The sequence below is a fragment of the Phocoena phocoena genome, chromosome 12 (genome assembly GCF_963924675.1).
Source record: "Phocoena phocoena chromosome 12, mPhoPho1.1, whole genome shotgun sequence".
NCBI lineage: Eukaryota > Metazoa > Chordata > Mammalia > Artiodactyla > Phocoenidae > Phocoena > Phocoena phocoena.
The window spans coordinates 34,545,922-34,572,204 of record NC_089230.1 but is presented as its reverse complement, the minus strand read 5'-3'; the positions used below and the strand labels follow the sequence as shown (position 1 = coordinate 34,572,204).

The 26,283-nt window shown below is 36.6% G+C and overlaps 1 protein-coding gene across 1 annotated transcript; it reads right to left on the bottom strand.

Annotated features, from left to right (window-relative positions):
* Nucleotides 1-8,490: 8,490 nt before the first annotated feature.
* Nucleotides 8,491-24,522, bottom strand: KIAA0408 (KIAA0408 ortholog). Its single transcript, XM_065888967.1, has 5 exons — nucleotides 24,388-24,522; nucleotides 14,334-14,693; nucleotides 14,166-14,245; nucleotides 10,814-12,146; nucleotides 8,491-8,664 (listed from the first exon to the last, which is right to left on the bottom strand). Exons 1-5 carry the CDS (start codon nucleotides 24,520-24,522, stop codon nucleotides 8,491-8,493), a joined length of 2,082 nt encoding a protein of 693 aa, XP_065745039.1.
* Nucleotides 24,523-26,283: the final 1,761 nt, after the last annotated feature.

The window sequence follows — 26,283 nt, the reverse complement described above, 5'->3', positions numbered from 1 at the left end:
TAACACAATCATAGTGGGAGACTTTAACACCCTAGTCTCACCAGTGGACTGATCATCCAAAATGAAAATAAATAAGGAAACACAAGCTTTAAATGATACATTAAACAAGATGGACTTAATTGATATTTATAGGACATTCCATCCAAAAACAACAGAATACACTTTCTTCTTAAGTGCTTGAGGAACATTGTCCAGGACAGATCATATCTTGGGTCACAAAACAAGCCTTGGTAAATTTAAGAAAATTGAAATTGTATCAAGTACCTTTTCTGACCACAAAACTGTGAGACTAGACATCAACTACCGGAAAAACAATCTGTAAAAAATACAAACACATGGAGGCTAAACAATACACTACTAAATAACCAAGAGATCACTGAAGAAATCAAAGAGGAAATCAAAAAATACCTAGAAACAAATGACAATGAAAACACGATGACCCAAAACCTATGGGATGCAGAAAAAGCAGTTCTAAGAGGGAAGTTGATAGCAGTACAATCTTACCTCAAGAAGCAAGAGAAATCTCAAATAAGCAACCTAACCTTACACCTAAAGCAATTAGAGAAAGAAGAACAAAAACCCCCAAAGTTACCAGAAGGAAAGAAATCATAAAGATCAGATCAGAAATAGATGAAAAAGAAATGAATGAACTGACAGAAAAGAGAGAAAAGCTGGTTCTTTGAGAAGATAAACAAAATTGATAAACCATCAGCTAGACTCATCAAGAAAAAAAAGTAGAAGACTCAAATCAATAGAATAAGAAATGAAAAAGGAAAAGTAACAACTGACACTGCAGAAATACGAAGGATCATGAGAGATTACTACAAGCAGCTATATGCCAATAAAATGGACAACCTGGAAAAAATGGACAAATTCTTAGAAAGGCACAACCTTCCGACACTGAACCAGGAAGAAATAGAAAATATAAACAGACCAATCACAAGCACTGAAATTGAAACTGTGATTAAAAATCTTCCAACAGGCCCTTCCCTGGTGGTGGCGCAGTGGTTGAGAGTCTGCCTGCTAATGCAGAGGACATGGGTTCGAACCCTGGTCTGGGAGGATCCCACATGCCGCGGAGCAACTAGGCCCGTGAGCCACAACTACTGAGCCTGCGCGTCTGGAGCCTGTGCTCTGCAACAAGAGAGGCCGCAATAGTGAGAGGCCGGTGCACCGCGATGAAGAGTGGTCCCCACTTGCCACAACTAGAGAAAGCCCTCGCACAGAAACGAAGACCCAACACAGCAAAAATAATAAATTAATAATCTCCTACCCTCAACATCTAAAAAAAAAAAAAATCTTCCAACAAACAAAAGCCCAGGACCAGATGGCTTCCCAGACAATTCTACCAAACATTTAGAGAAGAGCTAGCATGTATCCTTCTCAAACTCTTCCAAAATACAGCAGAGGGAGGAACACTCCCAAACTCATTCTACGAGGCCACCATCACCCTGATACCAAAACTAGACAAAGATGTCACAAAGAAAGAAAACTACAGGCCAATATCACTGATGAACATAGATGCATAAATCCTCAATAAAATACTAGCAAACAGAATCCAACAGCACATGAAAAGGATCATACAACATTGTCAAGTGGGGTTTATCCCAGGAGTGCAAGTATTCTTCAATATGTGCAAATCAATCAATGTAATAAATCATATTAAAAAATTGAAGGAGAAAAGCCATATGATCATCTCAATAGATGCAGAAAAAGCTTTCCACAAAATTCAGCACCCATTTATGATAAAAACCCTCCAGATATTAGGCATAGAGGAAACTTTCCTCAACATAATAAAGGCCATATATGACAAGCCCACAGCAAACATCATCCTCAATGGTGAAAAACTGAAACCATTTCCACTAAGATCAGAAACAAGACAAGGTTGCCCACTCTCACCATTATTATTCAACATAGTTTTGGTAGTTTTAGCCACTGCAATTAGAGAAGAAAAAGAAATAAAAGGAATACAAATTGGAAAAGAAGAGTAAAACTGTCACTGTTTGCAGATGACATGGTAACTATACATACAGAATCATAGAGATGCTACCAGAAAACGACCAGAGCTAATCAATGAATTTGGTAAAGTAGCAGGTTACAAAATTAATGCACAGAAATCTCTTGCATTCCTATACACTAATGATGAAAAATCTGAAAGAGAAATTAAGGAAACACTCCCATTTACCATTGCAACAAAAAGAATAAAATATTTAGGAATAAACCTACCTAAGGAGACAAAAGACCTGTATGCAGAAAACTATAAGACACTGATGAAAGAAAGTAAAGATGATATAAACAGATGGAGAGATATACCATGTTCTTAGAGTGGAAGAATCAGCATTGTGAAAATGACTACACTACCCAAAGCAATCTACAGATTCAGTGCCATCCCTATCAAACTACCAATGGCATTTTTCACAGAACTAGAACAAAAAATTTCACAATTTGTATGGAAACACAAAAGACCCCAAATAGCCAAAGCAAACTTGAGAAAGAAAAACAGAGCTGGAAGTTCAGGCTCCCGGACTTCACACTATACTACAAAATGACAGTAATCAAGACAGTATGGCACTGGCACAAAAACAGAAATATAGATCAACGGAACAGGACAGAAAGCTCAGAGATAAACCCAAACACATATGGTCACCTTACCTTTAATAAAACAGGGAAGAATGTACAATGGAGAAAGGACAGCCTCTTCAATACGTGGTGCTGGGAAAACTGGACAGGTACATGTATAAGAATGAAATTAGAACACTCTCTAACACCATACACAAAAATAAACTTAAAATGGATTAAAGACCTAAATGTAAGGCCAGACACTATAAAACTGTTAGAGGAAAACATAGGTGGAACACTCTAAGACATAAATCACAGCAAGATCCTTTTTGACCCACCTCCTAGAGAAATGGAAATAAAAACAAAAATAAACAAATGGGACCTAATGAAACTTAAAAGCTTTTGCACAGCAAAGGAAAACATAAATGAGATGAAAAGACAACCCTAAGAATGGGAGAAAATATTTGCAAATGAAGCAACTGACAAAGGATTAATCTCCAAAATATACACGTAGCTCATGCAGGTCAATATCAGAAAAACAAACAACCCAATACAACAATGGGCAGAAGACCTAAATAGACAGTTCTCCAAAGAAGGTATACAGATTGCCAACAAACACATGAAAGGATGCTCAACATCACTAATCATTAGAGAAATGCAAGTCAAAACTACAATGAGGTATCACCTCACACCGGTCAGAATGGCCATCATCAAAAAATTTACAAACAATAAACACTGGAGAGGGTGTGGAGAAAAGGGAACACTCTTGCACTGTTGGTGGGAATGTAAATTGATACAGCCATACTGTTCTCTATGGAGAACAGTAAGGAGGCTCCTTAAAAAACTAAAAATAGGGCTTTCCTGGTGGCGCAGTGGTTGAGAGTCTTTCTGCCGATGCAGGGGACAGGGGTTTGTGCCCCAGTCCGGGAAGATCCCACGGGCCACAGAACCTGCACGTCCAGAGCCTGTGCTCCACAACGGGAGAGGCCACAACAGTGAGAGGCCCACGTACCGCAAAAAAAAACAACAAAAAAACTAAAAATAGAACTACCATATGACCCAGCAATCCCACTACTGGGCATATTCCCTGAGAAAACCATAATTCAAAAAGAGTTATGTACCACAATGTTCATTGCAGCTCTATTTACAATAGCCAGGACATGGAAGCAATTTAAGTGTCCATCGACAGATGAATGGATAAAGAAGGTGTGGCACATATATACAATGGAATATTACTCAGTCATAAAAAGAAATGAAACTGAGTTATTTGTAGTGATGTGGATGGACCTAGAGACTGTCATATAGAGTGAATTAAGTCAGAAAGAGAAAAACAAATACCGTATGCTAACATATATATGTGGAATCTAACAAACAAACAAACAAAAATGATTCTGAAGAACATAGGGGCAGGACCAGAATAAAGGCGCAGAAGTAGAGAACGGACTTGAGGACACGGGGAGAGGGAAGGGTAAGCTCGGACAAAGTGAGAGAGGGGCATGGAAATATATACACTACCAAATATAAAATAGCTAGCTAGTGGGAAGTAGCCGCATAGCACAGGGAGATCAGCTCAGTGCCTTGTGAACACCTAGGGCGGTGGGACAGGGATGGTGGGAGGGAAACGCAAGAAGGAGGAGATATGGGGATATATGTATATGTATAGCTGATTCACTTTTTTATAAAGCCGAAACTAACAGATCCTTGTAAAGCAATTATACTCCGATAAAATGTTAATAAAACAATTAAGAGAAATTCTCAATGAAAGCAAAACAAACAATTCCATTGTCATGCATAAAACATAAGTGTAAAGGAACTATTCACTCTTTGCCTTCCTCTTCTCTTCTTTGGGAAAAGAACCTGAACTAAGAGTCGAAGAGCCACCTATTTATTTCTAAACATTATCTTGGGAAATATTTATTCTATTATCTTGGCTATTTAATTTTTCCTTCTGTAATGAGAAATCACAATGGCTGCCTTGAAGCTTGTTGTTAAGAAGTAAATAAGTCAAGGCATATGAATGTGCTTTGCAAACCATCGAGTCCCAGATACACATGGGTGTACATGGAGGCAAACCACTGGTGTTTGAATCTGGCTGGGTTCCTGGCCCTATAACCCTGGCAGCCATGAAGACCTCTCCAAGTTTCGGGTTTCTCTCCTCTAGATGAGAATGCTCTGTGTGGTTTCTAAGGTCCTTCTCTCATTTCTAGACTCCATCACAGCTTCATATAAGCAGAATTTTTTTTTTCAGAATTTGCCGGTCTTACCTGTTGGATTCATGAGATCATTGTAATATATGTCGGATTTTAAGTCTTAAGATTTTTTTCCCACTGAGACAAAGATGAAAAAATATTGAGTAGACACTTGCCTTAAAACTCCTCCCCCAAGTTTTTTTTCTTTGCTTTGATTTTTTTGCTTCATGAAGCTCATTTTTTGACGGAGCATATCTTCTGAGCTATAGTAAAATGAGTAAGTCATGGTTCTAGATTCTGATAAAGGTACTTGTTAATTAAGAAGAAATGTGCAGAATTTGAAGTAAAATCGTACTATATTAGAAATTGTAATATGCCTAAAAATAATTTAACTAATTTCATCATGTAAAAGAAAATTTCAGAGGAGTATTCCTTTTTCAAACAAAACTTAATCGGATTCAATAAGCAGAAAAATGGGCACAAAATGGTGTCAGTACATGAGAAACTAGATGTGTTGGCCTCCGGCCGGGTGTAGGAATCAGGCAGGCTTTGTCTTTAGACTCTACTATCTAGAAACATTTTAGGAGAAGCTAGGTTGAACTGTGCACATATTTGAGTTTAGACTTTAAAAAACTCTCAGCTGGAGTTTCACCAGAAAAGGAGGAAAATAAAAATGTTCCTCACGTATACCGATGCCACAGCAAGTGTTTCCCCACCTATTTTACTTGATAGCTTCCAATGACTGAAGAGATTTTATTATCAAGTAGTTGTTTGTCAGCAAGTGTGCCTCAAAATAATTTTTAAAATCTTTGTAGGAAAGCAGATTCTCCTTTTTTAGGTCCAGATGTTTTCTCAGGATGACATGGAGTCTGGCTAAATCCTCTATGTAGAGGTAAATCACGTTTTGTGCATGTTAATATCTCGTCATCTTCGTTGTCTATGTAAAAATAAATGAAAGTTACAGATAATTTTTGATAAAATGAATTATGCAACATCATTTATATTTGGCTTCGGGCATAAGGGAATATGGAGAACTCGGGCAAGGGTTGTGCACAAGTGTGCACACACGCACACCCACAGAAACTCAAGCACTCTTCTCTGCCTCATCCTTATTCCTTTCTGAGATCAACCTATAATATCAATAACCCTCTACTGAAATAATATAAGATATCCCACCCCCAAAAATTCTGCCAGGGAAAACTTCTAATCAAGTGCTCCTGAAATGTTTACAAATCCCTTAAATCCAGCAATGATGGCATAATAAAGGGTATGTCGGGAAGAAAATGCCCATCCAAAGTAGAAAAACTACTGGTTAAAAATCACGATACATCAAACATGTATTTTCAAGGATAATTTCCATTTAACTCGTAGGTTTTTCCATAAAAATTGTAAAATATTTAAAGAGAGAAAACAGAACATTCAAATAATCTTTGTTTTAGTTTTTCCATCTTTACAATCAAGGAGTTGGACTAGATGCTAAGTTTTTTTCAGCTCTAATATCCTATGATTTTTGTCAACACAAGATGTTAAAACGTGTTCCCCTCTTTCATTCAAATGGTTAGAACAAGTGGCATAAAATTGTGATGCCTGACAATATTACCCTTTTAATTTACAGATAACAAAGGCAAGTTTCAGAGAAGTAACATGACTACCCGATGGTGCCCATCCACTGGGGTATGAATCAATGTCACTGCTTCCAAATCTCCCTAATCATCAAATATTTTGCTTTGTTTCATTAAGGACTCAAGATTCCCTCCCCACCCTTGGAAATTCTGCTTTAGTAATTATGGGGTGAGGTCAGGATCTAATTTAAAAAACAATCTTCAATATTCTGACTTGTAATTCAAGTTAGGAACCACAGATCCACATCAGACTACCTGGAATGCAGTGAAGGAGAGGAGCAGCTATGTCACACAGCCCTTGGGCAGGCTCTCCAGTGTTACACAGCAGAATCTTCCTACCAGGTCCATCATTTTATGCCATAGGCTACCACCTCCCCAGTGTTTTCTCCCTTCTAGATGAAAAGCATATTATATGAGTGACATCATTTGATGTCCAGGTTACTTTTCTCTGATAGTCTTCCTATGGAAAAGGATATCCCTGAAAGAAACAAGAATTAAAAGACTGGATCTATAGCCTTTACTTATCATCTTCTCCAACCTCACCTTCTAGAAGTTTAATTCTGCTCAACTCCTGGAAGCTCTCCTATTGGTAAGTATGAATCTGTCCATCACCATGCAACAGTCTTGAGCCTTTAAGGCAGTCTGGGATTTGAAAATTAATTACTTTACCTCAAGTCATGGTATAATGAAGTGAATCTCTCTAAATTGTTAGAATGTATCACAAGGAGAAGGTTCTTTGAATACTTTTGCCATAAGAATTCCTTAACCTTTTTGCTAGTAAAGAAAAGCTTAAATAGAATTACTATCTAATAATGTAGCTGGTTTTACATAGAGACAATAGAGAGCAAAGTTGCTTCTAAGATCTTTCATGTAGAATTCCAAGCACCTCAACATTCATATTTCTGTCAGTTCTCAATATAGATATAATATGCTCACTGTTCATGAACTGTGGCCCCAAAAAAGTTTCTGCCCCTTATGCTGCCCCATGGATGCCAAAAGTTAGTTTAAGGCTTTTTTAATGTAGTACACTATAAGAAATATAATTCAGTTCTCAATGAAATATCATTCCTGATTTTCTTTGTTAATAAAAAATTGAATTAGTCTCTTATCTACTAATTTTAGGGGAAAGGTTAGAAAAAGGAAAAAGTGAATAACTTACCTCTCAATATGTATGACTCCAAATAAAGTAGCTGAACAAAAATTTACTATTTTACCAAAGAGTAGAATTCAGCATAATTGAATTTCCTTTTATATCCTATTTAAGGTATTTTGTTACTGAAGTTGCCAAAATGAATTCATGGTTTAGTCACGCCGTTTATAAAGCAGTCTTAGGATGCTGGCTCTGAGGATCAAGTGTACAGGGAAAGCCGCAATAGACTGCTGAATGATATATCAAAGCTTTTGTGAACATTTTATGTTTGCTTTAGAAGGCTAATCTGTTTAAACCTGTGACACTTTTATTTATTTAAAAGAGTAAACAAGGAGATCAATGGTATTAGTCTATCTTTATATGGGTTAAGGAACTATGAGTTGTCTGTAGAAATCTACTAACGTTAGATATATGTATAATTAGTTTTGTATGTAGCTGGGACCAAGGAAGTGGTTAGTTAATATAGGTACCTCAAGAGCCTTAAGTGAATACCTATTAAAAGGTATAAAAAATATAAATAATACTGTATATTTTTAAAAATTTTAAATAAACACAAAGAATATATAGGTATACATGTTATAATTTCAAAGTCAACACTAGCACATAAGTTTTTCTTATCTAAATACATACTGATACTTCCTATATCAACACATGCACCTACAAAACACTCGGCCATGCAAATAACCTTGCTTTCTGCCACTTGCAAGAAAGTTGGAATATACAATATAGTACATTGTTTCAACTTAAATCATATTGGCAAATTAATGAGGATGGCATTAAAAAATTCTGATCTAAAAAATCAAAATACAGGAGGATAATTGTTCCATAGATTAAAAACACTGAAGACTGATGGGAAGTTAAGATTTCAATTGTCCCAGTAATCTTGAAAGAGACAGAATTGGTTGTGAACACTCAGAATACTCTGTTTGGCAATTGGGACTTTTGTAATCCAGCAATCCAGGCCAGAGACTCAGACCATCGATGCTTCTGATCGCAGAGAAATGGGAAAGTTGTGGACAGTTCTCCGCAAGGCAGGGGGTGCCGATGGAGATCTGGATGCCCACCTGGATGGGAGACGGCGATTTGCTGGTCTAGCAGGTCGGGAAAATCCTTTTCCACGTGAGCATTTCACTGCCACGGATTCCTTAAGACACAAATGAAGACATTCATCTCACTATTCAGGCACCAACAATGAGCTTAATATATTATGGATCCCAACTATAGGATTAATGTATTGTATTACCGTGTTTACAAGCAAGAAAAAGCATTGAAAATTAAAGAAGCTATTCCTGGTCTTGAATGTTTTAATCAAAACAATTCACTTTTAATATGAATATGGCATTTGATAATCTTGTAGATCTCCACACTGACAAGTTTTAATACAACTGATTTCTGTTTAGAACTAACTATGAGTTAATGTTATGTTAGAACTCAAAAGTTCATGTTAGATAAAATTGATATGATAGAACTAAAGATTTTTCTTGGTGGAGTGTTAGGATATTTTAGTGTTTTTTTTTAAAGATAATAATTTAAAGAAGAATTAATTTATGTCCAGTTATTTTATGTCAAGTTGACACTTTTAGAAATCATAAGCAAAAGACACACAAACCACCAAATGATTTGTCTGGTGCTATCTTTTTTTTCCACTAAGAACCACTGTTACTATCTCTAAAAAGTTTCAAAATTATCATTAAAATACTTTAAAATATAACTTCATTCTATTTGCTAAGAAAGAGTTTCAATCTATCTTGGGTATCTTCCGAAGACTGAAAACTTTTCCCTTCTCTTCCCTTCGCTTTCTTTCATTTCTTCCTACTTCTCTTTCTTTTTATTTTAATGGAAGAAAAGCATTCTAGGACTCTTGCCATTAAGAAACAGTTAAAAAGCTTTCATGACACATTTTGTACTTTGATTCTTATTGACCTTCTTAACAAAGCCTGTGCTCTTTCACCTGAGACGGGCAGTAAGGACAACCTTTATTTCTATGAAAGTAACCTGCATTTGCTTTTTCTCTCCTTGGAGTCTTATTTTTGTAAACCTGTTCCTGTGGGGGAGGGATGGAGAACTACTCTTAACGATCGGCAGCAGAGGACCCTTCCCAAACCTCCTATCAGTACAAAAATGGGAGATATTTAGTAATATTTGTCCATGAGAATTTTGGCTGATTATTGTATATGTGCTTTCATTTCCCATCTGAAGCCACAGGACCTTATAGGTATTTATGGGCTTAACTAAAAAAAAAAAAAAAATAGAAAAGCAGGATTAATTATTTGTACTTCAGGCAAACAGGCAAAGTTTCTGATAAACTATATATAAACTGATACTTTTGTAGGGCTTGAAAGCCTCATAAAAATAATTTCTTACACAAGAAGGAGGCAACCTGCCTTGTTTAAAACAATGGTGCATATACATCGCACTATGTAAAACCAGGATTTTCAAAGCACTGGCTAATTATAACAGTATGTTTTATAAATTATGCATAAAATGTGCTGATGGATAGCTCTTCATTGTAAATACAAATCTCTTCTCTTCAACCTCTTTTTCTCCTCTAAAATTATACTCTTTTGCAAGCAAACTGGAATAAAGAAAGGATAAAAGTTTATTTAAATACCCATTTTGGGGGGGGTGGGGCGGGCAATTTCCACACGAAGAATTTATACAAATAATAATGACCTTAAATTTTTTTACACTATACTATCATTTTTCTTTGCATATACTGCCTTTTAGCTCCACAATAAGAGAACTGCATAAGGCACTATTTTAAATGATTTTTTTTTTCACCCAAACTCATATTCATGTGACTTATCCCGAGGAAGAACATGAATCAAATTCTGGGGACGACTGAACCAACCATAGCTAATAACCGAAAAGTGCAAGTTATTTATAAATACTTCCCATATACTTTTAAAAATATAAACACTTTAACAGGATAAGATTCTATAAATGAACAGATGCACATTCAGAATATTTTTTTTCAAGAAAGAAACACAGCAAACATTTGATCTTTTTGAGGTTCTTAAGAATTTAATTTATTAGATTGTGTTGTGCCATTTCAGAATTTAAATAAAAGTTATAATGTGCTAAACCCAGCCTTAAAAACTATGCTTTTAAAAGTTCATCTTGAGTTACAATTCTAAGGTTTATATTTATTCACAAATGAAGGGTCAAGGAACTAAGAAGATGTCAAAACATGTGCCTACATTCTATTTATATGAATGGGCAACTGACTGAACTCGGAGCCATTGCTAAATATGGATGCAGTTCTACCAAAATATGTTAAATTTCTTTCTCACCTCAGTAACCTTTTTCCGATCTGCTCCTTGCTTCACTTGTTGTGCTCCACACATAGCTGGCTTTTGCTGAAGCTCTTGTTCTATTTGGAGCGTTTTTAAATGCTGACTTAATGTGGCTCCACCACTGACATCAGAATTACATTTGGTCCAATTAGCCTGGAAGCATTTAGAATTTTGCAATGCGGACCCCGCTGATGTCTCATAGGTTTTCAGCAGCTTTTCCACCACACCATAATTTGACCTGGGATCAGCTGACCTTGGTCGGCCAGACAAATTACTTGGTCTCCAGTCATGCTCGTGGAGCATATGCCGGTAACTGCTAGGGCTTATGTGTTCCTGCATTTGTCTGAATAGGCCTGTTGTGGGTTTTTTGGTGGAATTATCATGCACATTTTCCCTGGGCACAGGCATGGGGGCACTGGTTTTCAGAATGTCAGAAACACTGTCACTTTCTGAGATGTTATCTGTGCAAGAAATTAAAGTATCACAGGGCTGAAGATCTTCAGATGGTTCTGAGTAGCTTTGACTTTGCTGTACTGCACGACAGTTTCTATTTGTTCTAAATACGATTCTGTTAAATTCATCAGTCTTTGCTGCCAGCTTTTCATTCCTAGTAGTCCTTTCAAAGCCACAACTGAAACTTCTCAGCGGGCTGCTGCTCTGTGTCACCAAGGAGCTACAGACATTGCTTACGTGAAGATCAGGATGAGACATAGCAGGGTGATCTGGAATCACCTTTTCATATTTTGGCTTATTGGGAATAGAGCAGGTTTTCTGAAACCACGGTGTAGAGGGGCTATTTTTTGCACCAATCCCGGTGTCACATGACCACGTGGTAAGTCCAACATTTTCATTACATGAAGGCTTTTTATCTATTTTGGTTTCTGGTGCCAAAGAAGAAAATGCGATACCATCTTTCAAAGTCTTCCTTTCATTTAGACACAGCGTAGGCATCTCGTCGTGCCTCCAGAGGAAATGAGGGTTGCAGTTCTTTTTGCCTTGACCTTCTTGGGCCACCCAGCCATTGTGGTCTGAACTTTCCTTCAAACTTTCATGGGCTTGTGCAGAACATGAGCTGGGAAAATTTCGAGATGTACTTCTTGGAGGAGGAACTGGTGGGGTTTCACTTCTTTGCAGATCAGTTTTATCAATTCCACCTTTTTTCTTAGAATTGTTTTGGAAAACATCAGTACAGCTCAGATTCTTTCTATTTTTCTTCTTCTCTTTTTCTAAACTGGTTGGAGTAATGCACTGGTTGTTGTTGATCGTGTGATCTCCATAAGGCATATTAGTTACAACTGGTGTTTCCTGGAGAAAAGAATCTGACTTCATCCTAGACAATTATAAAACATGGTATATTAGTTATGACTTTATTTATGATAAGCTCTTTTTTTTTTTTTTTTTTTTTTTGCGGTACATGGGCCTCTCACTGTTGTGGCCTCTCCCATTGCGGAGCACAGGCTCCGGACGCGCAGGCTCAGCGGCCATGGCTCATGGGCCCAGCCGCTCCGCAGCATGTGGGATCTTCCCGGACCGGGGCACGAACCCGTGTCCCCTGCATCGGCAGGTGGACTCTCAACCACTGCGCCACCAAGGAAGCCCTACGATAAACTCTTAAAAGACACTGGGGCTAAAGCAATGGATTCTGTTATAGGAAAAGGAGTCACAACTTCCTTAAACATTATTTTTATATAAATCCTATAGTACAAAACTTCAAGTCCCTTTACTGCAGCATAAAGGCCACCTCTCAGTGTTGTATTCAACTCTATATACATAGTCTGACCCAAGCTACCTTTTTAACTGTGTCTCTCATTTTTTTCTATTACCTAAACTTCACCTACACTCAGACTCGACTGTGTGTAGTCTCTTGGGTGTCTGCTATTGGCGTTCCCACTTCTATAGGTTTTCTCTTGCCATTTCCTTATATCCACTTTGCCTACTGAATTCCTATTTATAACGTCTTCTGAGCTCAAACTCCTCCCCTTGAATTTGAAATAACATTCTAAGTAGTGTGACAGAAATCTGAATCAAAGCGCAAACAGACATGAGCAATACCAAATGGAAGGTGTTATTTGGGCATAAAAGAAAAGTGATCATCTCTTTTTAAATTTTATGAGTAAAGGACATATAAGCAAAAGAGAGCTGCAGTACAAATAGTGTGGCTATTCAAGGAACAGTGAGTACTCTGGTGTGGATGGAATATAAAAAAGTGGGAAAGATGATGGCAAATAAAAGAGAAATATTAGGTCAAACTGTAATGACTTTGAATTACATACTAAGGATTTTAAGCTTTTCTCGAAAGGCAATAAGTGGCAGTGAGAACTTTATACCAGGTGTGGTTTGTTAAAAAAAAATTGGCAAGTAAGAATTATTGAAACAAAAACCTAAATATTGCAAGAATGTGGGTTCACAAATTAACATTAATTAATCATATTGATACATATTTATATCTCTTCAACTTATATTACGAGATAGCTTACAATAAAGTGCAGACAAATACCCATTAGCAGAGAGTAGTAGGCAAAAGCTCAGTGGAAAAGTGGAAGGCAAAATTATGTAAAAAAACATGGTTGGGTAAGAAAATCTGTTGTAAGTCAGTACAAAAATTCTCTCTGAGCTTCCAAAAAGCTAAAGAAAAATAAGGGTCCACATTCCTATAGCTTCTAAGAGAAGTATACTGCCCCACTAGGAGATAAATGGTGATCCTAGAACAATCCATCTTTACTTAACTTGTAGAGAATTCCAATTTATTTTTCAATTTGGCTAAAACCTACCCTTACAGTTATAAGGGTGCTTCTGAACTGAAAGAGCATGTTTTACAGCACTATATAAATATGTATGTGTGTACATATTTATAATATGTTATTCTGAAAATTATGAATGCTTCCATTATATATATAATAAATGTAGAAAAATAAATGGCTCAAAATGTTTCAGTAAAACATCATTATATAATTAAAACACCATTGTTAAATTTGACATAGTTTAAAGATGTATTTAACTAAATTAACCCAGTATACTCTTCCACTGGCCAAATACTCAAAATAAAAAAGAACTCCATTGGAGTATACTTGTTAATTTATTATGGTTAGTATAACTTCACTAAACACCAAAAAAGTAAAGTACACCTAAGAGTCAAACTACAAAGAGAACTAGAAGATTTGCTTTAAGAATTAGTGAACAGAGAAACATACAATTTAAGTTTTTATCTCCTAAGATAACATATTTTAACAGCATTATTAATTCTCACTAACAAAGTGTTAGATGCTAAAGGAAGTTTGGATTCATTAACTAAAAACAACATTCTTTTTGATTTTCCAACATAAAAATCATCATAGATGTACCAGCCTACCTTCTGTGGTTAGAACGCTTTCGAATTTCCTCTTGAAAGCTGCATAATTCTTCACTAACTTTGGCAAGTTCTTCAAGAGCCTTTATACATATAAGCAATAGCATGTTAGCCCTTTGAAATGTAAATATGTCTTTAGAAACAGTTCTAGGCCAATCCTGGCTTACTTACTGTGTTGAGGGCACCAGAGCACCTCTTGTTCTCTTCCTCAGAAGTCCTCAGGTCAGGCTGGGTCTCACATTCCTTTTGGTTGTCTGTGGCCATAGAATCCATTAACCCTACTTTTGATTTTTTGATTGTTTTTTGTTCCTTACACGTTTGATTTCTTTCACTGAGTAAGCTGTGCTCTGTTTTACCTTTTCTCCCCAGACCATCCCTGTGATTCATCCCTGTAAATTCACATTGTCTTGAATTGGGATAATTTGGAGAAGATTCCGTCATTTTGTCTTGAATGGCCTTTTCACGATCAAGATCAATAATCGCACGTTCACTCATGTTGATTTTCCTCCGAAGCTTTACTTCATGGCAGAGCTGTAAAGAAAACAAAGATAAAAATTTCCCCCTAATCCACTCTCTCAATATTTTTGATACTAAGCATACTGTTCTGAGTTCTCTTTGCCATATTACTATATACTACCCCATGGTATTAATGCTTATGCTTCCAAATAACATTTCTAAAGTCTGGATTAGCTGGAACAACTTTGAGGAACCATAAAGACTACTTTCAGTAGGTCAAAGCATGGATGGTAATTTCTATTCTTCTGAGTAGAAATCAACCCATTCAAAAATGAAACAAACCTGTGTTTATATATAGATATCATGATGATACAGAAGCACTGTTAACAAAATTGGAATGACTCGAATCAATTACTGGCAATGCTCTCTAACTGCTTTCAGAGAGAAGCAAGAGTTTAATTAACATTAAGGTCATATTTTAAAAATATATGATCCTATATGCCAACATTTAACTATCTAAATAGGTGACAATCTCATATAGTAACTCAGCTAATTCTGTCCCTAAGTAGACATTTTGCAATCAAAATATGTTACTTTTGGAAGTTACATTGTTGAGGGACAGGTAATTCTGAGACTTTTTTTTTTTTCGAAGGCTACATACATTCAAAAAATGTTTCCTGTCGTAATTAAAACAAATGTGACCCTGTCCTAGGTAATACAATAGAACTCTAAGGCGTTGATCATCTATTAGTCTATGCTAAAGTGGGCACCAAATTAGTTCTTGAGAGTTCAGTTTAACCTGCAGGCTATTACTGGCTTTCTCTTCAGGCTTGTGTTCTGGGAAAGCTTGTCAAATTCCAAAGACATTCAGAGAACTATTAAAGCAAATGACTCTACGTTTTACAGTCACAACGTATATCTGCACTACATCTATTATTCAAAGAATAACAGAGAACTTCTGCTCCCAGATCCTTGTCCTGGCCGTGAGCCCCAGCCGAGCCCTAGCCACCCCCCCGCCTCTGCAGGAGACCCTCCAGCACTAGCGGCCGAGTGGCTTATAGGGTCTTGGTGCTCCGGCCAGGTGTCAGGCCTGAGCCCCTGAGGTGGGAGAGCCGAGTTCAGGACATTGGTCCACCAGAGACCTCCCGGCTCCATGAAATACCGAACAGCGAAAGCTCTCCCAGAGATCTCCATCGCAACACTAAGACCCAGCTCCACTCAACAACCAGCAAGATACTGTGCTGGACACTCCATTCCAAACAACTAGCAAGACAGGAACACAACCCCACCCATTAGCAGAGAGGCTGCCTAAAATCATACTAAGTCCACAGACACCCTAAAACACACCACCGGATGCGGTCCTGCCCACCAGAAAAACAAGATCCAGCATCATCCACCAAAACACAGGCACCAGTCGCCTCCACCAGGAAGCCTACACAACCCACTGAACCAAACTTACCCACTGGGGGGAGACACCAAAAACAACGCGAACTACGAACCTGCAGCCTGCGAAAAGGAGACTCTAAACACAATAAATTAAGCAAAATGAGAAGACAGAGAAATACACAGCAGATGAAGGAGCAAGGTAAAAACCCACCACATCAAACAAATGAAGAGGAAATAGGCAGTCTACCTGAAAAAGAATTCAGAGTAATAATAGTAAAGATGATCCAAAATCTTGGAAATAGAATGGAGAAAATACAAGAAACGTTTAACAAGGACCTAGAAGAACTAAAGACCAGACAAACAATGATGAACAACACAATAAATGAAATTAAAAATTCTCTGTAAGGAACCAATAGCAGAATAACTGAGGCAGAAGAATGGATAAGTGACCTGGAAGGTAAAATAGTGGAGAAAACTACCACAGAGCAGAAAAAAGAAAAAAGAATGAAAAGAATTGAGGACAGTCTCAGAGACCTCTGAGACAACATTAAACACACCAACATGAGAATTGTAGGGGTCCCAGAAGGAGAAGAGAAAAAGAAAGGGACTGAGAAAATATTTGAAGAGATTATTTCCTATATTCCTTCCCTAATATAGGAAAGGAAAGTCAAGTCCAGGAAGGGCAGAGAGTCCTATACAGGATAAATCCAAGGGGAAACATGCCAAGACACATATTAATCAAACTATCAAAAATTAAATACAAAGAAAAAATATTAAAAGCAGCAAGGGAAAAACAACAAAAAAAACACAAGGGAATCCCTGTAAGTTTAACAGGTAATCTTTCAGCAGAAAATCTGCAAGCCAGAAGGGAGTGGAAGGGCATATTTAAAGTGATGAAAGGGAAAAACCTACAAGATTACCCAGCAAGGATATCATTCAGGTTCCACGGAGAAATAAAAACTTCTACAGACAAGCAAAAGCTAAGAGAATTCAGCACCACCAAACCCGCTTTACAACAAATACTAAAGGAACTTCTTTAGGCAGGAAACACAAGAGAAGGAAAAGACTTACAATAATAAACCCCAAACAATTAAGAAAATGGTAATAGGAACACACATATCGATAACTACCTTAAATGTAAATGGATTAAATGCTCCAACCAAAAGACATAGACTGGATGAATGGATATGAAAACAAGACCCGCATATATGCTGTTTACAAGAGACCCACTTTAGACCTAGGGACACATACAGACTGAAAGTGAGGGGATGGAAAAAGATATTCCATGTAAATGGAAATCAAAAGATAGCTAGAATGGCAATTCTCATATCAGACAAAATAGACTTTAAAATAAAGACTATTACAAGAGACAAAGAAGGACACTACAAAATGATCAAGGGATCAACCAAAGAATAAGATAGAGCAATTGTAAATATTTATGCATCCAAAATAGGAGCACCTCAGTACATAAGGTAATGCTAACAGCCATAAAAGGGGAAATTGACAGTAACACAATCATAAAAGGGCACTTTAACACTCCACTTTCACCAATGGACAGATCATCCAAAATGAAAGTAAATAAGGAAATACAAGCTTTAAATGATACATTAAACAAGATGGACTTAATTGATATTTATAGGACATTCCATCCAAAAACAACAGAATACACTTTCTTCTTAAGTGCTCGAGGAACATTGTCCAGGATAGATCATATCTTGGGTCACAAATCAAGCCTTGGTAAATTTAAGAAAATTGAAATCATACCAAGTATCTTTTCTGACAATGCTATGAGCCTAGATATCAATTATAGGAAAAAATTTGTAAAAAATACAAACACAGGGAGGCTAAACAATACACTACTAAATAACCAAGAGATCACTGAAGAAATCAAAGAGGAAATCAAAAAATACCTAGAAACAAATGACAATGAAAACATGACGAAGTTTATAGCAATACAATCCTACCTCAAGAAACAAGAGAAATCTCAAATAAACAACCTAACCTTACACCTAAAGCAATTAGAGAAAGAAGAACAAAATAACCCCAAAGTTAGCAGAAGGAAAGGAATCATAAAGATCAGAACAGAAATAGATGAAAAAGAAATGAAGGAAATGATAGAAAAGCTGGTTCTTTGAGAAGATAAACAAAATTGATAAACCATTAGCCAGGCTCATCAAGAAAAAAAGGGGAAGACTCAAATCACTAGAACTAGAAATGAAAAAGGAAAAGTAACAACTGACACTGCAGACATACGAAGGATCATGAGAGATTACTACAAGCAACTATATGGCAATAAAATGGACAACCTGGAAGAAATGGGCAAATTCTTAGAAAAGCACAACCTTCCGTGACTGAACCAGGAAGAAATAGAAAATATAAACAGACCAATCACAAGCACTGAAATTGAAACTGTGATCAAAAATCTTCCAACAAACAAAAGCTCAGGATCAGATGGCTTCACAGGTGAATTCTATCAAACATCTAGAGAAGAGCTAGCACCTATCCTTCTGAAACTCTTCCAAAATATGGCAGAGGGAGGAACACTCCCAAACTCATTCTATGAGGCCACCATCACCCTGATACCAAAATCAGACAAAGATATCACAAAGAAAGGAAACTATAAGTCAATATCACTGATGAACAGAGATGCAAAAATCCTCAACAAAATACTAGCAAACAGAATCCAACAGCACGTTAAAAGGAACATATGGGGCTTCCCTGGTGGCACAGTGGTTGAGAGTCCACCTGCCGATGCAGGAGACACGGGTTCATGCCCCGGTCCAAGAAGATCCCATATGCCGTGGACGGGCTGGGCCTGTGAGCCATGGCCATTGAGCCTGCGCGTCCGGAGCCTGTGCTCTGCAATGGGAGAGGCCACAACAGTGAGAGGTCCACGTACCCCCCCCCCCAAAAAAAAGGGAACATACACCATGATCAAGTGGGGTTTATCCCAGGAATGCAAGGATTCTTCAATATATGCAAATCAATCAATGTGATACACCATATTAACAAATTGAAGAATAAAAATCATATGATCATCTCAATAGATGTAGAAAAAGCTTTTGACAAAATTCATCATCCATTTTGATAAAAACCCTCCAGAAAGTAGGCATAGAGGGAACTTACCTCAACATAATAAAGGCCATATATGACAAACCCACAGTCAACATTGTTCTCAATGGTGAAAAACTGAAACCATTTCCACTAAGATCAGGAACAAGACAAGGTTGCCCACTCACCACTGTTATTCAACGTAGTTTTGGAACTTTTAGCCACAGCAATCAGAGAAGAAAAAAAACAAAAGGAATCCAAATTGGAAAAGAAGAGTAAAACTGTCACTGTTTGCAGATGACATGATACTATACATAGGGAATCCTAAAGATGCTACCAGAAAACTATCAGAGCTAATCAATGAATTTGGTAGTGTAGCAGGATACAAAATTAATGCACAGAAATCTCTTGCATTCCTATACACTAATGATGAAAAATCTGAAATAGAAATTAAGGAAACACTCCCATTTACCATTGCAATAAAAAGAATAAAATATTTAGGAATAAACCTACCTAAGGAGACAAAAGACCTGTATGCAGAAAACTATAAGACACTGATGAAAGAAATTAAAGATGATGCAAACAGATGGAGAGATATACCATGTACTTGCATTGGAACAATCAACATTGTGAAAATGACTATACTACCCAAAGCAATCTACAGATTCCATGCAGTCAAACTACTCTCAAACTGCCAATGGCATTTTTCACAGAACTAGAACAAAAAATTTCACAATTTGTATGGAAACACAAAAGACCCCGAATAGCCAAAGCAATCTTGAGAAAGAAAAACTGATGGTGGAGGAATTAGGCTCCGGGACTTCACACTATACTACAAAGCTACAGTAATCAAGACAGTATGGCACTGGCACAAAAACAAAAATATAGATCAACGGAACAGGACAGAAAGCCCAGAGATAAAACCATGCACATATGGTCACCTTATCTTTGATAAAGGAAGCAAGAATGTACAATGGAGAAAAGACAGCCTCTTCAATAAGTGGTGCTGGGAAAACTGGACAGGTACATATATAAGAATGAAATTAGAACACTCCCTAACACCATACACAAAAATAAACTCAAAATGGATTAAAGACCTAAATGTAAGGCCAGACACTATAAAACTGTTAGAGGAAAACATAGGCAGAACACTATATGACATAAATCAAAAGCAATATCCTTTTTGACCCACCTCCTAGAGAAATGGAAATAAAAACAAAAATAAACAAATGGGACCTAATGAAACTTAAAAGCTTTTGCACAGCAAAGGAAACCATAAAAGATACGAGAAGACAACCCTCAGAATGGGAGAAAATATTTACAAACAAAGCAACTAGCAAAGGATTAATCTCCAAAATTTACAAGCAGCTCATGCAGGTCAATATCAGAAAGACAAACAACCCAATCCAAAAATGGGCAGAAGACCTAAATAGACATTTCTCCAAAGAAGATATACAGATTGCCAACAAACACATGAAAGGATTCTCAAAATCACTAACCATTAGAGAAATGCAAATCAAAACTACAATGAGGTTATCAACTCACACCAGTCAGAATGTCCATCATCAAAAAATCTACAAACAGTAAATGCTGGAGAGGGTGTGGAGAAAAGGGAACCCTCTTGCACTGTTGGTGGGAATGTAAATTAATTCAGCCACTATGGAGAACAGTATGGAGTCTCCTTAAAAAACTAAAAATAGAAGTATCATACGACCCAGCAATCCCACTACTGGGCATATACCCTGAGAAAACCATAATTCAAAGAGTTGTGCCCCACAATGTTCATTGCAGCTCTATTTACAATAGCCAGGACATGGAAGCAACCTAAGTGTCCATCAACAGGTGAATGGATAAAGAAGGTGTGGCACATATATACAATGGAATATTACTCAGCCATAAAAAGAAATGAAATTGAGTCATTTGTAGTGAGCTGGATGGAACTAGAGTCTGTCATACAGAGTGAAGTAAGTCAGAAAGAGAAAAACAAGTACTGTATGCTAACACATATATGTGGAATCTAAAAAAAAAAAATATATATATATGTATATATATATGTATGTATATATATATATATATATATATATATATATATATATATATATATATAGTTCTGAAAAACCTAGGGGCAGGACCAGAATAAAGACACAGACATAGAGAATGGACTTGAGGACACAGGGAGGGGGAAGGGTAAGCTGGGATGAGAGAGTGGCATGGACATATATACACTACCAAACGTAAAATAGATAGCTAGTGGGAAGCAGCCGCATAGCACAGGGAGATCAGCTCAGTGCTTTGTGTCCACCTAGAGGGGTGGGATAGGGAAGGTGGGAGGGAGACACAAGAGGGAGGAAATATGGGGATATATGTATACGTATAGCTGATTCACTTTGTTATACAGGAGAAACTAACACACCATTGTGAAGCAATTATACTCCAATAAAGATGTTAAAGGAGAAAAAAAGAATAACAGATTCACTGCTGCTCAATACTTACCCAAATCTCAGATGAGTGAAGCACTATAACATAGTTAATGCCTGAAGGATATGCCGTGCATTTATGCCCTAAATACTTACAAATCTGTAGTTGGATGAAGTCAGGATAGCATCAAATTGCAGCCATGAATCAACTGTTTTGGCCCCTGTAAAATTACCTGTACTGAACAGTTGTGGCCATTATAATTTTGGCTGAATTTGAGGGACATTATAAGAAGTAACCCTCAAAACACCATGCTAAATCTAAGGATGCTATTGGTAGCTCTGTCCTCTTTTAGAAGAGTCATGGGTGGAAACAAAATTGCTTTAGTTGCAAAATCGGGACGAAAGTGCTATTTCTGGGAAATAGGTTTGCTTTTGTTTTCTGAATACTGAGAAATATGCATTTGATCATTTTTAGTTACTAGAAAGACAGATTTGCTGCACGCATTTCACAAAGGATCCTTCCTCTTGTCTTCATCTCATCTTTCTCTTCTAGTTTTGGAATACTTTACCTTACATATAATTTTATTTGACATCCTAAATTCTCTTGGGGACTTAGGTGAAGTATGAATAAACAAATATCATTATATTAATGATGGAAAACCATTTATTTTGTAAAAGGAAATCTGTGTTACTTGGTACCTAGCTGTTTTCAATGGTTATCTGATCAAAGGAGACAATCAGGAAAGATGGCAATGTGATAAAAAAAAATTGCCAGGCATCTATTAACTCTATTAAGGGTATCTATCTGGATTAGTCTAGGTTTCAAAGATCCAAGTACGTACATCTTCATTTTGTAATAGCAAATGCAATGATTGTGGATAGTCGCTGAACAAAGAATCATTAGCATCTTAATACCCAGCACTGATCCTCTCACTAATGACATTTTTACTTGGAATCACAGAAGTTATATGCATGCACCGGGAAATGTATAATGTTCTAATATGTGGCTTAATAAGTTGTTTCTGATTTAATACAGAGCTTAGTGATAAATAAGAAAGAAATACAGTCTATTATGCTTGTGGCATGTTACATTTTTTTCCAAGTGTTGATTTTTAATTTTAGTTAAAAATATTGTCTTGATTTTCTGTGACACGTGAGGACAATTTCCTCCTGTTCTCTACTCCCAGCTTTGTAGCCTCGAAGAAGTTACATTCTTACAGGTACAAATCTGGGAGTGGGAAAAATACATACATACTATGCCATTTTATATAAGAAACTTGAAAGCATCCATGAATTTTGGTATCTACAGGGGCTCCTGGAACCAATCTCCCAAGTATACTGAGGGACAACTATATTAGTATGATAAGGGAAGCACAATGCTAGTATTCAGGTATTGAACAGAACCATCTCTGAGTGGGTAGTTTGGGTAAGCACATTATCTAAACATATTCCTAGGTATGGTGTTGTATACTGCAGGCAGAATGACATAAATAGCAGCACAGCTACTATCCAAGATAAAGAAAAAATATTCCAGCCCTTCTGTCAGTATTTCTATGGACTATCATCTATGTTTAACGCCTGCTAATTGATAAGGTTAATATTTTCCATAGATGGAATCTACAGAGCTGTCAGAATAATTATTTGACAATAACAAATTTAACCAGACAGCAGAATATCTTAGCTACATGGCTTAAACAACTGGCTAGACTAATCCTGACTCCCTTAATTATTTTGCTTGGATGCTAGAATTATCTGAGATTGCTACTAACTGGACCTTCCAAACCTTTGGAAGCCAATGAGTTCAGGTTTTGAATTGGAGTTGTGGATTTTGATTTGACCTAGCCATCTCCCTGTTGATCCAATCTGAGCCTCTGGGTGGAGAAGTTAAGAGAGCAAGCAAAACGCATTTTCCAAACTATAGAAGGATGAGAAGTAAATTCTCCTTTCAATCTGTAATCATCTGCTACATGCCTGCCTTCTCAGCTCTATTTTAGAATAGTCACATGGCTATTCTTTTTTATTTTTCCTTTTAGCATGCCAATTTGTATTTTATTTATAACCAATTATAGGGCTGTTAATAAGAAAAATATTTGCACTATAAACACATAAATCACCAGCTTTGATTGTCTGTGAATAAAGGCCAAGGAGTCTGTTAAAATAACTGCCTTGGCAATGTGCACAAAACCATATAAGTCAACAGGAGGGAATGTTACAAGAAAGCAAGATAAGTATAAATAATTTTCAGTTGGAACAAGCTTGAATATACATCAATGCAGATACTTAAAGGAAATATTCTGGGCCAAACAGCGTGAAGGAATAAAATTATTATTTGTATCAGAGTCTCGGCATGTCATTTTTTATAAATTCTTTCCAAATAAATATGCCAATAAATGTGCCACACCTTGCCAGGATAAATACCATGTCCACCTCCATTTTCTTTTTGATATATGATGCTCGTTTTGATTATACTGAATTATCTAATACATAACTGCCTTTAGTAGACATTATTCATAAGTCTTCTCTGAAAAGATCTGTGTTTTAATGCCCAGTTATAATTTTACTAAAATATGTTCCACCAATTATGTTTTACTTCTGTTTTCATCCTGGGCCCGGAATTTGAAAACGTATGCAAAATACATCCCTCACTTTTGATACCACAGCACTCTAGTCAGAAAATAATAAATTGATACACTTCAGAAAGACACTTCAAGTTCTAATTTGCATGCAAAGCTATAAATTAGCATAGTCTAACATTGGGTTAGGTTATGCTATTTTTGGTCTAGTAAATACCACTGAGACATGCATCTTTTAGGTGGAATTGGAAAGTAAAATTAGTTTCCAATACAAAACAAACCAACAGAATTTTCATTCTGAGTTTTAAGTTTCCAGTGCATTCAAAACAAATCAACCTGTACCTCTTCTATCTTCTTCTGCATGATCTTCCATTGACTTTCCCATTCCTTTCTTTCATTGTCAAACTGGTCCAGTAATTCCATCTTTTCCTTGCGCCAGTTAGTCTCTGTGTTCTCCCACTGCTTATGTAGGTCCATGGCAACCGTGTGAGTGTTAGTGAAGGGGTGTTTCTGCCCGTCTCTGCCTTCTCTTAACTGTTTCTTGGAAGCTTGGAGTTGTTTTATTTGAAGCAGTCTCACTTGCCTTTAAAACAAAGCCTAATATAAACATAACAAGAGAGAGTTCCAAATCCACGTGCTTTCTGGAAACATTTTATCAGTTTGTCAAGAGCCGTTGACATAAACAAACTTTAGGAAAATTGGACTCAAAAGAAGAGATGACAAAAATATCTGCCTAAGGAGAAACTAACACAGTCAAAGAAAAAAGTATGATCCAAACTTTTTTTCTTCCCCTTTCTGAGACCAGACAGTAAAATTACAGTGGACAGGACAGTTAAATGCATGTGTGAGATATTAAGTATTCCTTTAACTCACCACCTAATCTAAACATAGAACTTTTCATGAATATCTAAGAGTGGAAGTATGAAATTCAACTATTTAGTCACATCTACACAACTGTGGTAGATTCTGCTGCAATGGAATTACTCCTTCTGTTCTGATGCAACCAGATTATACATTTCCGTGACTTAAAGTCCTGAGGCGGTTTTGGGCTACAATCTCAATTTTACACTCATAGAGTTCAAGCTTGTGGCAAACGTGATTACTGTATCAATAAGACCCCAATGTTGGTAGTAAGTCTGGGACTGACGTATCAGCAAGACACCAAACTAAAGCATAAAAAAAATTGTCATTATTTTATTTCATCAAGTAAAATGTAAAAGCAGCAAAATTATCCTGAAAGCCATATGTTAACATTTATCCATGCTCTTTTTTCCTTCTAATAGACTATATATCAGAACCTATCTTCTCATACTGAATACGGAGAAATGAAAAAAAATGTTTTCATCAGTTTGCAGGGAAATTCTTGATCATATTAAGGAGTGACTGAAATAATTAGATTTCTAGCATTTAGGGCATGTGTTCATTCAGGATCTGAAGATGCACTTTAAAATACCTGATTGGTAACTCTGTTATAAATCACCTAAAATTTCTGAGATTTATTTATATTAAAATGGGGGGTATCCACAGGGTTATTACGAAGATTAAATGACATATGGACTGCAAATTGGTTTGAGAAATATAAAATTTCCCCTATTTTTTGCTTTAAAAAATCTTGTGCTGACATCCACTGAAAATATTTTTATTACTAAAGTCAGATACATTTTTTAATGGGTAGAAAAGCACATTTAAAATGTTTGAATCTCCTTCTAAGATAATCACGCCTATAAGAAGTCTTAACTCTTTAGCTTTTAAAAAGCTGAAGAGTTGGTCAAAAAAAAGCCAATTTGGCCATGACCAAAATGCCTTAACTTACCAGGTGGTAGCTGATGCTAATTTTGAGCAAAGTTCTCGAGACTCAGTAGCTGCCTGGGTTCTGGCATTGTCTAACGAAGCCCACATAACCAGGAAGCAAGCCCCATTCTGCAGTCATAGAAGACGGCCGCATATTTTATATCCCAAATATAAGATAAACACTGAAGACTTTCAAGTTTTGTCAGACTGCTCTGAACATGCATATCCAAGTGGTAAACTGTTCCAAGCATGTATTTTTGAGTTGCAATCTATTAATGAATTATAATAGACTAACAAGGATTTTAAAATGTCAGTGCTATATGCAGGGCTCCACCCTCAAAAACAGCCTAATAATATTGGGATCTATATGGTTACTCTTCTCTCAAAAATTTTGCTACAGATACTTTGATCATCCTTACCTATTTCTTTGGCACTCACAAAACTATG

Coding starts and splice junctions, on each gene's coding strand:
- KIAA0408 (XM_065888967.1), bottom strand. CDS start 24,522: ATGGACCTACATAAGCAGTGGGAGAACACAGAGACTAACTGGCGCAAG. Junction 14,246..14,333: donor GCTCTGGTGCCCTCAACACA/GTAAGTAAGCCA, acceptor ATATGTATAAAG/GCTCTTGAAGAACTTGCCAA. Junction 8,665..10,813: donor ATCGGAAAAAGGTTACTGAG/GTGAGAAAGAAA, acceptor TTGTGTCTTAAG/GAATCCGTGGCAGTGAAATG.